The sequence below is a fragment of the Hyperolius riggenbachi genome, chromosome 6 (assembly GCF_040937935.1).
Source record: "Hyperolius riggenbachi isolate aHypRig1 chromosome 6, aHypRig1.pri, whole genome shotgun sequence".
Classification (NCBI taxonomy): Eukaryota; Metazoa; Chordata; class Amphibia; order Anura; family Hyperoliidae; genus Hyperolius; species Hyperolius riggenbachi.
The window spans coordinates 131,225,066-131,240,989 of NC_090651.1; the positions used below are offsets into that span (position 1 = coordinate 131,225,066).

The window sequence follows — 15,924 nt, forward strand, 5'->3', positions numbered from 1 at the left end:
GGGTCAAGGGAATCCCGACCTCTGTGTTACCAGACCAACTCCGTGAGTACCTCCTTAGACTCTTTAAGCACTTGGTACCTGACTGGGAGCCATCTCTTTGGCGCATGGACAGGGCCTATCGCGCACTGGGAGCTCCGCTACGGAACTCACAGGCACCCAAAGATGTGATTCTGCGTTTTCACTATTTTGAAAGTAAAGTGGCACTTCTTAATGTCACTAGAAACCTACAGAAGGTGGAATTTGAAGGAGACACTTTATCACTTTACAATGACCTATCGCCAGTGACTCTGGAAAAAAGAAGGCAGCTACGGTCTGTGACACAAGCACTGAGAGAAGCGGGATTAAGATATAAGTGGGGGTTGCCTTTTAAATTAGTGGTCACAAAGAACAATCGGGTATACATCCTTAATGACCCAGAGGATGCGCCAGATTTTGTAAAACGACTGGGCCTGGACTTGCCATCCATTAAGCGCAACTCGCAGGAGAAATCACCGTCTGCTGTTCATGACGCAGATCCACAGGAGCATCAAAGGCTAACACCAGACTGGTCAGTCCAGGGCCCCAACAGACAAGGATCGAGATCCTCAGGCTCGCCACCAACCTCGCCGATCTTGATGAATGAGGCCCCCGAACCGTAGACTGAATAGGACACGTGAGATGTTTTGATTCATCGGGAACCACCCTTTTTTTTATTTTTTTCCTATGAAAGACATGAAGCATGTATGAGAGATCACAGTTTTTACTAAAGATGGAGGCCGTATTTCCTGGAGCGAATATGCTTCCCTCCATACTGCCTAGTCTTGTGGGACACCTCGTGTGGGTGTGCAGAGAAGACATGGCAGAGCCGTGCCACTTTTGGGACACGGTGTTTTTCAGGGGTTATACTGTTTTGACTCACTTGAGTTATATGTTCATTGATTCATGTTTTTTTTATATGATATTGTCCATTACATTCCAGAGGTTTAAATTAATACGGAAATGTTATAAGGGTTGGGGTACCGGGGCCTCTGTCTTCCCACTTCACTGTCCTTATTCTGTCGAGCAAAGGTCACTTGGGAAACTAAAATGATAAAGATCATCTCTTTAAATGTTAAGGGACTGAATTCTCCATTAAAACGTCAGCTGCTCGCTAAAGAGGTGGAAAGACAGAGGCCCAGGGCCGGATTACCGACCAGGCAACAAAAGCAGTCGCTTGGGGCCCCATTCAGAGTCAAAGGGGCCCCATTAGCACATAAACCAGCCCTTGCCATCCTGTCAGCGGTGGTTGGATGGTATAATGGTTAAAGGGACTCTGAGCAGTGCAGTAACTATGGAAAGATGCATATCATTTTAAATCTCTCTTTCTCCTCTGTCCAATGATATCTAAACGGCTGCTCTATGCCTTTTAGTTTTCGATATTTTCGCGATTGAAATCGCGGACACAGGACGACTTTTCTCCAAAGTCAGCGGTGGCTGGATGGTATAATGGTTAAAGGGACTCTGAGCAGTGCAGTAGCTATGGAAAGATGCATATCATTTTAAAGCTCTCTTTCTCCTCTTTCCAATGATATATAAACAGCTGCTCTATGCCTTTTAGTTTTCGAAAATTTCGCGATTGAAATCGCGGCCACAGGACGACTTTTCTCCAAAGTCAGCGGTGGCTGGATGGTATAATGGTTAAAGGGACTCTGAGCAGTGCAGTAACTATGGAAAGATTCATATCATTTTAAAGCTCTCTTTCTCCTCTTTCCATTGATATATAAACAGCTGCTCTATGCCTTTTAGTTTTCGATATTTTCGCGATTGAAATCGCGGCCACAGGACGACTTTTCTCCAAAGTCAGCGGTGGCTGGATGGTATAATGGTTAAAGGGACTCTGAGCAGTGCAGTAACTATGGAAAGATGCATATCATTTTAAAGCTCTATTTCTCCTCTTTCCAATGATATACAAACGGCTGCTCTATGCCTTTTAGTTTTTGATATTTTCACGATCGAAATCACGGCCACAGGACGACTTTTCTCCAAAGTTGGCAGCTCGATTCAGCACAATGCAATGAAATATAAGGAACCCAGGGGGATATAATTACAAACATCATGCTGGTAGGTGTGAGGATGTAATGAATTAATTGTGGGTATGCTTAAAGGCATATCCACAGGCACTGCTTGGAGTCCCTTTAAGGGCTCTGCCGCTGACACAGGAGACCAGGGTTCGAATCTCAGCTCTGCCTGTTCAGTAAGCCAGCACCTATTCAGTAGGAGACCGTAGGCAAGTCTCTCTAACACTGCTACTGCCTATAGGGCGCGTCCTAGTGGCTGCAGCTCTGGCGCTTTGAGTCCACCAGGAGAAAAGCGCGATATAAATGTTATTTGTCTTGTCTTGTCAAATGATGCCGTGCACTGCTGATTGTCTTCAGAGCCAGGCTCTCCTCCTAGGTCCCCCTCCTGCTACTGTGCACTCTGCCGCTGCCCACTCCACCCTCCCTTCCCACAGAGAACCACAGCTGCAGCAAGAATGATAGCAGCAGATGGCAAACACTCACTCACCTATCCATGATCCAAGCAATAGAGATCCCGTCATCTGAAACCCATCTGTCTCTTCTACAGTGCAGCCGCTCGCTCTGAACTTCCTGATTCTCAGATCAGACATGAAGTAGGAAGTAGTAATAGTAGTACTAACAGAGCGGCAGTACTCTAGAGGAGACAGATGGGCTCCGGATGACGGGACCTCTATTGCTTGGATCGCAATAGGTGAATGTGATTCATCTGGTGCTGTCATTCTCCCCCACTGCGGCTGCCTTCTCTGCTGGACTATCGTATTCACTGGGATGGAGGCTGCATGGTGGCTGTCTAGTTTGGGAGGAAATTGGTTGTTCGGTGGTGGGAGTGGTTATGTAATTCTGTCTGGGGAACGGCTTCCGGTTTGGCGGTGTCCAGAGCTTTCTGCTATTGCCAGGCTGGAGATGCAGGGGGAAAGTGCTGCTGCTGTGATATCTGGCGCCCTCTTCACAGGGGTGCCCCAGCCCCTGAGTGCAAATGTCCCAGCCATTCATCTCTCACTCTGCATTTTGCCGCTGCTATTCCCTGCATTGTGCACCCACAGAGGAAAGCGTGCTGTTGCCCATAGCAACCAGTAGCTCGGCTGCCCGGTGTGTGCGACATATTGCTGTGCAGCTGCATCTTCTGATTCTATTACGACATGATGGGGGGCCCAAATCAGTTACTTTGCTTAGGGCCCCATTTAGCCTTAATCCGGCTCTGCAGAGGCCTGATATTGTATTACTTCAAGAGACCCATTTTAAAAGTGATTCTCACCCTGCATTGAGGCTGAGATACTTTCCAACGGTATTTTATGCAGGCGGTAAAGCAAAAAAAGGAGGGGTAGCAATTTTGATCAAACAAGATGTCCCATTTACAATTCACAGCTCATACGCTGATCCTCAGGGTCACTACATCTTATTATATGGTCAACTGGGCAATATGGAGGTAGTTTTGGGTAACGTGTATACACCTAACACACAACAGATTCACTTTTTAAACAAAGTACAGAGACGCTTAATGACATTCCCAACTGAATGCTGGCTTCTAGGGGGTGATTTTAATATGACGTTTTCAGCTGCACTTGATAGATCGGTACCTAGATCAACATTATCTCAACATAGAATAGAATCCTTGAGCAGAGATTTCCGTAAGTGGGCAAGAGAACACCACCTAGTGGATTTATGGAGAATAGCCCATCCTACCTCTAGACAGTTCACATTCTATTCCAACCCTCATGCGTGTTTCAGCAGGTTAGATTATTTTTTTGCATCTAAACTACTGATTCAGAAGACTAGTCAAACTGAGATCCATGACATCACATGGTCCGACCACGCCCCAATTACATTAAGCTTAAACTGCCACACAAAGCTTAGAGGCCCCTTTCATTGGCGTCTGAACGAGTCACTGCTTAGAGATGAGGTGATTCATAACACAATTAAAAAAGAATTGGAGGGATAGTTCACCCTTAATCGTGACTCAGTTTCTGACCCTTCCGTTTTATGGGAAGCCCACAAAGCGGTCTTACGAGCAGGGCCGGGCCGAGGCATAGGCTGGAGAGGCTCCAGCCTCAGGGCGCAGTGTAGGAGGGGGCGCACAATTCATTCAGCTGTCACTCCTAATTGTGTTTTAAGCAGAAAGAAATAAGAAAAGGGGATACATAGCAGTGACTGCAAGCCAGATAACTAGATATTAAGGTGTTGGGGAGGTTTTGGGCCCTGTGGCGCCTCTTAGTGTAATAGCAATCAGCGTGTGACGGCTGGGGTGGGAGGGATGGGGGGCGCACTTTGGTGTCTCAGCCTTGGGTGCTGGAGGACCTTGTCCCGCCTCTGCTTACGAGGAGCATTCATTAGGGAAGCAGTACAGAAAAAAAGAAATGATAAGGCCCTCCTAGACTGGAAATTACGCAGCCTTAGAGAAGCGGAATCCAAATATAGACTTTTTCCATCAAGAACCAACTTCCGCCACTGGCAAGAAGCTAAATCAAAGGTACATGACTTACAACTCAGAAGGGCAGAGAGAGCAATGCTGTGGACTAAACAGTTGTTTTATGATAGGGGAAATAAACCTCACACGTTACTAGCACGTAGACTAAGGGAACTTAAAAGGAAGAGAGAGATATATGCTGTGACCAATAAACATGGAGTCTCCTCAGCAGACCCATCCCATATAGCGTCAGCTTTTGAGGCATACTACTCAGAACTATATAACATCAATCCCCCTGGAAGCCGAGAATCAGTGTCTCTTAAGATGAAAGAATTTTTGGACGGCCTGAATATCCCAAAACTTAATGTAGACCAATTGGAAGAACTAAATACACCAATTCAAGAGGGTGAGATCCGGGGATTTATTAAAGATTTACCCACTAAAAAAGCACCAGGCCCAGATGGGTTTTCATATGCTTATTATAAGAAATTTAAACATATTCTAGCTCCCTACATGTGTGATATGTTTAATGGTTTTTTTTAAAGGTGATCTGATCCCTCCCTCCATGAAAACTTCTAACATAATTATGATTCCTAAAGAGGGTAAAGACCCACAAGATGTACGTAGCTACCGCCCTATCTCATTGATAGATTCAGATCTAAAGATTTACACTAAAATACTGGCGAACAGGCTGACTCCACTTCTGCCCTCAATTATTGACGAGGACCAGGTGGGATTCATAACTAAACGACAAGCAGGCGATAATACAAGGCGAGCAATTGATATTGTGGATTGGGTGGGAGAATATCGAAGGCCTTCTCTGCTTCTGAGTTTGGACGCAGAGAAGGCCTTCGATAGAGTGGATTGGCAATACTTATTTGAAGTGTTGCAGCGTTTTGGCTTCTTGGATCTCATCCTCACCGCTATACAAGGGTTGTATTGTAACTTACAGGCTAGAGTATGTGTACCTCTGGTAAACTCACCTTTGTTCAAATTAACGAATGGCACACGGCAGGGGTGCCCTCTTTCGCCCCTGCTGTTTTCCATTTGCATAGAACCATTAGCTATAGCCATAAGGGAATCTAAGGATATCTGAGGGGTAAATATAGGTGGGAAAGAGTATAAATTGTCCCTGTTCGCAGATGACGTACTTTTGTCATTATCATCCCCTATTACCTCTCTTCCCAATCTACTTAAGGTGATACACGATTTTGAGTTATTCTCGGGTTTTAAAATAAACCCAGATAAAACGGAGGCCCTCCCCCTCAATCTCTCTCAGGAGGCTCTGGACAATTTGAGAGGTGGCTTTCCCTTTAGATGGAAAAAAGATAGTATCAAATATTTAGGCATACAGATTGGCAGTTCATATAAAAAACTTTATGATTTAAACTTTATCCCACTATTCGACCAATTCCGCAGAGATTTAGATAGATGGAATCAATATAACATTTCTTGGATCGGCAGAATTTATACTATAAAAATGAATCTACTTCCCAGATTCTTATATCTATGTGAAACTTTACCAACTGCTATTCCATGCGGAGCTCTCTCTAAATTACAGAAAGATGTACTGCGATTCATTTGGGCCAGGGGGCGGCCAAGGGTCTCAAATAAAATACTAGTATCAGATAGATCCAGAGGGGGGCTCTCAGTCCCACAATTTCGTTTATATTATTTGGCTTCTCACATTCGCCAAGTTGCTGAATGGGTGGCCTTCCCATTGCGTACCAAATGGGCAGAACTGGAGCAGGCCTCAATAACACCGTATTTAATAGGGGCACTCCCAGGAATATTAGATACTCCACCTGAAAAGTTTAAACCAATCCTCAACGCTGTTAATTTTACGTGGTTATTATGGAGAAAGGCCTCTCAACAGTACAAGCTATCTAAGTTTCCATCTCAATTAATATATCTGAAGGGAAACCCATCTCTCCCCCAGAACTCTCTGACAAAACCTGAAGACCCCTTATCTGCCACAGCTCCCCACAAACTTCGGGATTTTTATGACAGCTCAGGTTCCAGAATGTTGAATTTTTCACAAATCCAGGAAAAATTTCCAATATCACACCGCAAATTTTTTGAATTTCTCCAAATCCGATCATATGTCACACAGAACTTGGGATCAGCTCCTCTATCCCCCAGAACATACTGTGAAAATATTTTACTTGATTCAGACAGAGAACCAGGTATGATCTCTAAATTATATTCAATCCTAGCTATCCCAGAGGTTGGCTCCTTTACTAAGCATAAATACATGACTTATTGGGAAACAGCATTAGGCTCCAACCAAGAACTTTCTGATTGGGAAGATATATGGTTAAAGGCACGCAAAACTTCGATATGTACCCAGACCAAGGAAAATATCTATAAAATATTATTCAAATGGTATTTAACACCGGATAGGCTTAGTAAAATATACCCAAATACCCTGGCTTTATGCTGGAGACAATGTGGAATACCAGGCACAATCGACCATATCTTTTGGTTCTGCCCACAAATACAAACTCTGTGGAAATCGATACAGACCTTAATCTATAAAACAATAAGGAAACATATCCCACTAGATCCCTGGGTGTATATAATGGGGAAGCCCTTCTCAGGCCTGAAACCCCATACTCAGCGTATGTTGAACCATATTCTTACCGCAACCAGACTGGTCATAGCAGCATTCTGGAAGAGAAGCTATAGCCCCAGAGTCGAAGATGTAATTAATAGAATTAAATGGATTAGATCAATGGAACATCTAACATCGATAATCCATGAAACTGAAGAAAAATTCAAAAAGGTGTGGGACTATTGGGATTTTAATGTTGAGGGGGAGGAAAGAGGATTACTGTAGGATACAATTTCACCCAGGACGATCATCTAAGGATTAGCGACAATTCCTCAGAGCCTCAATTGAATATAGATGGGTACCTTGATTTCTATGTTTAGATATATGCTAACCCTTTTTTTTGTTCAGCATTTCATGGAATGGACATTTAACTAAGAAGAGATGCATTATGTTATCCAGATATATACAGTATGTCTATCTTTTTAGTTTATGGTAATAACTCACGCATAGACACAGTTGATGTTAATGGAGGTTTTTACTAAGTATCTCTCTTGAGAAAGATTGCCTATGTGTGAACTTGGAAGTGTATTTTATACTGTTCATGACATTCTCTTTCGATTAATAAAAGAGTTATAAAGTATGTATCATAAGTAGTGTTCCCCTAGATAAAAAAAGGAGGTGGCAGGTTGTCCAAACTTCTTAAAATGGAATCGAGGTGGATTAGGGAATTAGATACGATTAATTCTGGATTAAACAGGGATTATGATTTACGCCTGGATTGGTAGTTTGTTTGCTCATACTGTATATACGTTTATTTAAAGAGTTCACGTAGGGGTCTTAGTTATATTAATTTTTTGAAAAAATCTTAGAGTATCACAATCAATATTAATGAATGTTCTTCTAGTGATATGTTATCGCATCTGTCATTTTGGATGATGCATGTTCTCCCCTTTGGCATGGTGGTGTTTTGCCCTGGGGAGTTTCTGCACCTTTGCTAATTTTTGGCGTTTGATTGGCGGTTTTTATGCGTTTATGTAGCTGCATTAACATTATGTGATTGGCCGGCGAATTGCGCGGGACTCTATTGACTAACATAATTTTCGTATGTGGATGTTAGGCCGCGTTGTATGCGGCTTTGCCCTGGTGGGGCTTTGTGTCCTCACTGTTGGGCATTCAATCGGCGGTTTTCACGCGCCCGCATGGCCGCGTTGATACCATGTGACTGGCCGGCGGGCTACGCACGATCCTATTGGTCGGCATGCTTCTGTATGCGGACGTTAGGTCGCGTCATATGCGTCATTTGACGCTCATCCTCCTGATAGGGTGGTTTGGAGTGATGCGTGATATGGGCGGACTTCCGACCATGACGCGGACGCGTATAGCATTTGGATTGGGTAGTGACCACGAGGGTTTGTTTATTTACAAACCAGCGATATATCGCCAGAATGTAAAAGATGCGATCTAGAGCCAGATGAACACTATGATATATGGGGGTATTGAATACAGGTATATGTAACTAATTTTGAGTAAGATTGAAGTCGATTACTTATGCATTTAATGTGCTATCAATAGATACTAGTCCCCCATAGAGATATATAGAGAGGAGGAGTTTTGTATTTAAATGAGTAGTTCCCCATCAGGTCCTCTCTTTTGAATATTTGATCTGATTGGTTACTCTGGTGTATATATATGTGTTGTGTTTGAACATGTATTCAGAACCTGGCAACATGAAGAAGGGCAGGAGCCCGAAACAGCGGACTGTCTTGCCTATTGGTTCTTTTTAATGTGTTTGTTTTTTTGATATTAATAAAACAAGATTTACCCTAAGAGGCGGTGCGGACTTCCACTTTGATCTATAACTACTAATCTCTGTGGTATCCGGAGACAAGTCCTGCACACCTCACCCCCTTCTTTTTGATTAAGGGTGGTATGCCAGAAGAGTGCGATTGGCTCTTTCTTGTAACTTATTGGCAACACACAATGCCATAGATGGACACTGATGATGTCACCAGTATCACCACTGGGATCCCACAAGAACAAGCTAGGGGTAAGGTCAACTAAACAGAGGTTTAAAACATGAACAAGGGGTCTGTCCACCAATGGACCTCCATTCTCATTACACTCCACACATTTAACCTCACACATATCTGCTGCCAAAGGAAGTCACAGTAGTCATATAATATTGTCTTGTAACAAATACAAAAAAAAAACATGGAGGATATTGTTTCGGACACCAAAACACCCCAAAAAATTTTTTCTTTCTTCTTTGTGCACTGTTTTTTTTTTAAGTAGCACAATACATAATATGCTAGCAACACATACAACAAAGAAACTTTACCAAACTTAACCACTTCTCAACTCCAGCTACGCTTATCTACGTCCCTGTATATAAACACCCGTAAACAAGTGTAAACACTTGGTTCTGTTTTAGAACACGGAGTTAGTATAACACCATCTTGTGGGTAAAATAAAATTACACCCAAATACACCATTATACGCTTTCCCATAGAAAAATTAAATACATTTTCATTATTTTTTAACTCCTCCCACCCCTCCCCCAAAATAAAATATTATCGCCATACATAGTACTAGGGACACAATTTAAACGTTGTTATAACCGAAACAAATGGGCAAATAAAACATGTGTGTTTTATCTACAATAGCACATTTTATTTTTAAATTTCAATGGCTGCAAGCTGAGAAATGGTGAACTTTTTCAATGTTTTTCTTCTTCTTCTTCCCTGTAAAATGCATATAAAATAATATAATTCTTAGCAAAACGTACTGCCCAAAGAAAGCCTAGTTTGTCCTGCAAAAAATAATATATAGTTCATTTCAGTGTGATAAGTAGCGATAAAGCTATTACAGAATGAATGGGAAGAGCTTTTGAAGGGGAAAAAACTGTGGTAGGGAAGTGGTTAAGTGAGTTAACCCCATTTTTATATAAAATATTTAAAAGATCGAGTGTATTTCTGTGAGGAAAAGTTGTAGTACTAAGCTACTTAACCAGATTAAATCATTTATGGTCAAGAGATAAACAGTAATTATGATCTATCTACAAGTTTGAAACAATAGATAGACCTTCACATGTTATATGAATCAATATGCTCATTAATCCAGGAGGGAGATTCTTTCATGTAGTCATGAAGTAAGCAATTTTGTGAATAAGTATCAATACAAAGTAAATTGACCATTGAGAAAAAATACGTTGCTCAGCTGTCAGTAGTCATAAAAAAGTGGCAAACCTTATTAAGCAGAAGTCAGCCAAGGGGGAGAGGAGTGAGCACTTAAGAGAACAGAGGAAAAATTCCTAGAGAGAAAAGAGATGAGGAGGCTATATTGGATACTAGGGGGTCTCTCTTCGATACACAAGATGAAGACATCCAACATACTGTAGGCGTGGCTTGTATCATTGACAAGGTAGAGGAGTCAAGGCTCAGATAATATGGGCATACACAGCGATCACAGTCATAAACCGCAAAAAAATTGGGCAAGCAGGCGTATACGGAAATTGGAGCCATGAGCGTCAGAAACTGCAGTGGCTCAATGTGGTTCAGTGGGACATGAAAAAGCTGAGTCTCACAACTGAGAATATCCAGGAAAGAAACAAATGGAGAAATAGTTTCCAAAAATATAGAAAGAAATATTATGGCAGTATCTGTGGCCCACATAGAAAATAAGATCAGTAGAATGGTTTTTATAGGGCATCCGGCATCCTACCTGGCATCTAGAGTGGGTCATTGTATTTTGTTGTCAGTTCATGGCTCAATTTACATCAGAGATCTATTGCAGATCAATGGAAACCTGTCCCAGCAACAAGCAAGCACACATCTTGCAAACTAACAGTAAATCCATTGCTAATCATTGCATTCCTGTATGTTCCCCCATACTCTTTTTTTTTTTTTTTGTAGCTGGCCATTGTGTACTTTCAATGTTCAACTGTCAGTGTAGCTTCCGGCAACTGAATTCCTAGCAGAATGCAACAATTACTGTTTTCCTACTTCTAAACATACAGTAAGGATTAGAAAGATTGGTAAATTGAATTACTTTTTCAAACTTATCATGACGTCCAGTTCTGCATTACTCAGAGCTACTCCTTCTTGGCATGCCCCTTGTTTCCTTTACTTTCATTCCCTTGAATGGAGTAGCCTCAGTGTTGAAAACAACAGGCACCAGGAAGAACAGGGCTAAACCAAATGCATGGATACAGATTTACAGAGGAAATGTGCTACAATATCAAAGCAAATGCAATTCTAAAATGTCTCTTGGCAACTGTTACAAGGGTGGTAAACAGCTGTATGAGGTCAGTGTAGATGTATTACATAAATGTACTGTATATTTTTGCCTCTTTGCATAAGTTAGCCTTATACCTAATGAATATAGAAAATAAACAAAAAAAAGCAGTATGTGGTAATATTTTATTCAGCAAATAGTAAAAGTAATTTGTCAAACATGGGTATGGTAAATTACAAAAAGTAAGAAAACAAGAGTACAGAACAATACACTATTGTTTTGTCCACAATAAAAATTATATTTACAATGCAAATCAGGTAACAAATTAAAGCAGCATATAGGACTTGTCGATAAAATAAATGGTGTATCATTATTTGACACAGTGAACTTTGAAGGGGATAAAATTACTAAAGATGATGTTTTATATAGTAATCCAGTTTTTCAAAGGTTCATCAGGTTTATTAGGTACAATTAATAAAAGATCATTTTAATTATTGTTCTTTCCTGCAAGTGCCTTTTCATTTATTATTATAGTTTATAACAAGATTTGGGCTCTGGAACATTGAAACACTGTGTTATTCACCTGAATCAATTTCGGATGTTTCAATAAAACATCAGATCAGTCAAAGAAATAAAAAAATAATAATAATAAAATAAAGTTTTTATTGCTATTGATACAATGCACTTAATTTTTTTTTTAGATCAGTGTGAGTAAAGCAAAAAATCAATGGTTATTAAGAAACATCAGTATAAAGTCACTGGCCCATATGCAATTCACATTTTCACCCACGTTTTCTCCTAGGTAATATTTTCACAACTTGTAAATAAAATACCTTTTACATTACCAGCAAGCAAAAAAAAAATACTCAAAATAATTTTGACAGTACTTTTTCACCTACTTTTTGGTACTTTTTCTATTGAAAAGTGCTAAAATGTAATTCAAATTGACAATGAAAAATTCTCTCCTAGGAAAAAGCTCAAGAGAAAAAGTGAATTGCATATGGCCCAAAGTATGTCTGACGGAGAGATGCCAGCGCCATTAGAGAACTACGTTTTGTTTTCTTTCTCAGAAATGCAGATCCTCATAGCTGAATGATGGTTATGAACCCTGGCTCTAGACTCGAGGCTCACTGCTAATTGCCGTTATCGGTAACGGCCAAAGCTTACAAGGGAGTCAACAACGGGAGATCCTCACAGAGAGGACTCGCCAGATAGAAACAGGCAAAAACTGAAGCAGAGAATTTTCTAATGTCAGGAACAGGTTAACCACTTCTAGTAACACCTGCAGAAAAGGTTTCAAAATATTTTGTGCACTTTAACAGTAGATATATTCAAAATATATAGGTACTTACCGTATTTTTCGGACCATAAGATGCACTTTTTTTAGATGCTACTTCACTATGTAGTGCGCATGCACAGATCGCTCCCAGACGCAGGCGTGCAATCAAGAACGTGCCTTCCTTGGCAGCGCCTGCTCAGTCTTTCCCGACCCTCCTGACCAGAAAGTAGCTTCGGAGGGTCAGTGCACAGTAAAGGAGGGTGTCGGAGAACAGAGGGAGACGTGGGCATGAGGGTGGTGTGCACTACACATGCCTTCTACCCCGTTTTTAATTTTTTGTTTGGGCCAAAGTATCCTTTAAGTAACAATGACCTATCAGATGTCAGTCGTCGTCGTTTTTAAACAACGAAGGGAAGACACCCACTGACATCTGATAGGTTACTGCTTCTGAAGGAGGGCAGTGATTGGCCCTACTGAGGAGCAGTGGTTCTGTCCATGAGACGATCTGCAACATTTACAAAACAGAGCCGTGGAGGACCGTCATTGGCGATTAAGAGTAGAGTGCAGATAACAGGATGGAGGGTGAGTGGATGCCTTCCTGCAACAGAGGAGCACTTGTGGCTTGTCTTGAAAATATTAAAGTGAAGCTGGCAAATATGAGACTCCATCTGAGCTAGGCAGACAAGAACGACTGGTGAAAGTGGTCATTACCATTTTAACTTCATTACAGTGGCAGCAACATTTGCTTGCACTTGTAGTCAATATATCTTCACAGAGTCAGCTGCATGGGTGCTATCCTCTGTGATCGTGGACTCATCAGTGGGACTGAGAGAGCTGTATGTTTTTGTTTGGAAGGTGGAGTGGCAGCTTGGAAAGATGTAGTGGGTGGTTTGAGGACTTGTGAAGCGATCATATTACTATTCTGAACCTGGATTCCTTTTACTGGATTAAAAACTATTACTGCAGTAACATGTTGCACTACAGCACACTTGATCCATTCTGTTGATTATGGTATTCATTAGCAGGCTGCTACAATTCCTTTGCCTGCAAAGGCCTGTCACAGAAACAAAGTGAGAATGTACGGTATGTATCGGTACATGGTGTAGCGTAGCCAAATTCATGTGGTAGAACATTTCTGTTACATTGTCGTTGTTAAGCATACAGCTTAAAGGATACCCAGGGTGACATGTGACATGATGAGATAGACATGGGTATGTACAGTGCCTAGCACACAAACAACTGTGCTGTGTTCCTTTTTTTTTCTCTGCCTGAAAGAGTTAAACATCAGGTATGTAAGTGGCTGACTCCGTCCTGACTCAGACAGGAAGTAACCACAGCGTGAACCCCACTGATAAGCAATTCCAACTATAAAACACTTTCCTAGCAGTAAATTGCTTCTGAGTGCAGGAAAGAGATAAAAAGGGTCAATAGTTCATACATTTTAGCTCTGGCATACTTCAATGAATGTGTCATTGAGCAAAAACAATAAAACAGTAAAAACATAAAAAGTAGCTTTAAACATAAAATAGAACTGTGGAGTATCTTAAAAAGTCATTTTTAGGAGACGGAAGATAGATACAGTCATTTATTTCTTTAGTTTATTGTTACCTCAGGTGTCCTTTAAGGGGAGAGAAAATGCCTCTGTACCATGAACACACCAGGTTTAGTATATTTTTTTCCAGGTTTTTCTCCTCTACACCTAGTGCGTCTTATGGTCAGGAGCATCGTATGGTCTGAAAAATACGGGTATAATAATTGTAATTTTACTTTATGGAGTTATGGGTACAAAATACATGATAATATTAGTTACACTTAAGTCTACCACATAATGGTTTCCAAAACAGCTTCGGACTGATTTTACTAATTTAAGAGGCAGTTCAGAATTCACCTTAATTGGATGCTTTTCATTATTTATTAATGATTTAAAAAAAAAAAAAAAAAAGCACACACAATTTCTATTACATTTTACTGCCAAACAGCCATTTCATTTTGTACATTTTAGGCCTCGTTCACACTATACACATTGCCATGCGCATTTCGGCAACGCATATGGTGAGCGATATGCAAGAACATCAGTGCACTGTTTGACCTTTACACTTTATGCACTGCGCTGAAGTACAATGCAATATCACACAGCTGCACGCATGTTCAGCAGCACTGACTTGTTCATTGTAGTGAATGGGATCAGCAGCGCAACACATGGCAATCCAGATGGCGTGCGACCACTTGCTTTGCATTCTGATCTCACGGCAATCTGCGTTTTCTAGTGTGAACAAGGCCTTAGTCTTCAAATAAGTACATTCAGTACAATTTAATCATTTGTAAAGGATTATTGCTGCAAAGACCACCACTATTCCAAGAAGGAACAAATATAAAAGAGGACTGGGTGAGCTTTCTTGGACATAGCGTGTTCTCGTTGGTTTCAGTGCTCGATCCCACTGGGTGAGGATGGTTTTCCTTGCTTTCTCCCACTTCCCAGGTCCAGTTAATCGATACTGATATGGTGTACAAGGTCCAAAAGTGACATGCCAGGCAAGTTTAGGGTCAGTGCAAAGCAGCTTTAACAAATTTGGCTTTACACCCAACAGTTCTGCAATCTCATCCATGTAGTCTACGTAGTCCACCTGTATTGTGTGACGTTGGGAGCACACGTAGCTGGGAATAAGAGATACAGAAGGTGACTTAATTATTAAATTGTGCTGGAATATTTCAGCTGTTTTCTGAAAATAATTTATAAACCTAATCACCATTCAGCAAAATTTCTAATACTAGCTTTGCAAAACATTCGGTACCATGCTCCTTTTTTCCCATCTTGGCAATACTGTGCCCTCTACCCCTCAGCTTCAAATCTTTAAATACAAGGATCCTGACATATGTCATTTGGGAAAAGGCAGATGAGGAGCAGCTTAAGTGAATGGAGCAAGGACATGTAGCAGGGACAAGAAGCTAAGCATAAGATATAAAAGCCATAAGTCTCATAAGTACAACCTCAACTCCTGCAAGGCCTCATCATCATTGACATCTGCTGTGACTTCTACTTATTTGCTATCAGTGTAAATAGATGGGGCACAATTTATTAGGCCAAAGGGGATTTTTTGGGGGAGAAGTGCCTCCCCCCCCCCATATGTGGTGCAGAATGCCCTCTCCCCCTCTGCCCCCCCCTCCAGTATGTTGTGCAGAATGTGGTACATGTGATGCAGAGTAAAGCATACTTGTATCCATAGTTACCTGTCCTAGTTCCTGGCAGCCATCTTCACATTTCCTGTGCAGCTCTGTACTTGCAAGAGATCTAGGCTTCCGAGTCTTCTGTCTCTGGGCAGCCATCTACCTGTCTCCCTTGCAGCTTTGTACTTGCTGCTGACCTCTAGTGGCCGAGTACATAACTGCAAGGGAAACCGGAAATGGCTCCCCGGGACAA

The 15,924-nt window shown here is 41.4% G+C and overlaps 1 protein-coding gene across 1 annotated transcript in view; it reads right to left on the reverse strand.

Moving 5' to 3' along the window:
• Window positions 1-11,497: 11,497 nt before the first annotated feature.
• Window positions 11,498-15,924, reverse strand: part of LOC137521114 (flavin-containing monooxygenase 5-like) — a 96,843-nt gene continuing 92,416 nt past the window's right edge. Inside the window, exon 9 of the mRNA XM_068239926.1 lies at window positions 11,498-15,161. Within this exon, the coding sequence (XP_068096027.1) occupies window positions 14,822-15,161 (340 nt within the window). The 3' untranslated portion in view covers window positions 11,498-14,821. The remainder of the gene's footprint in view (window positions 15,162-15,924) is intronic.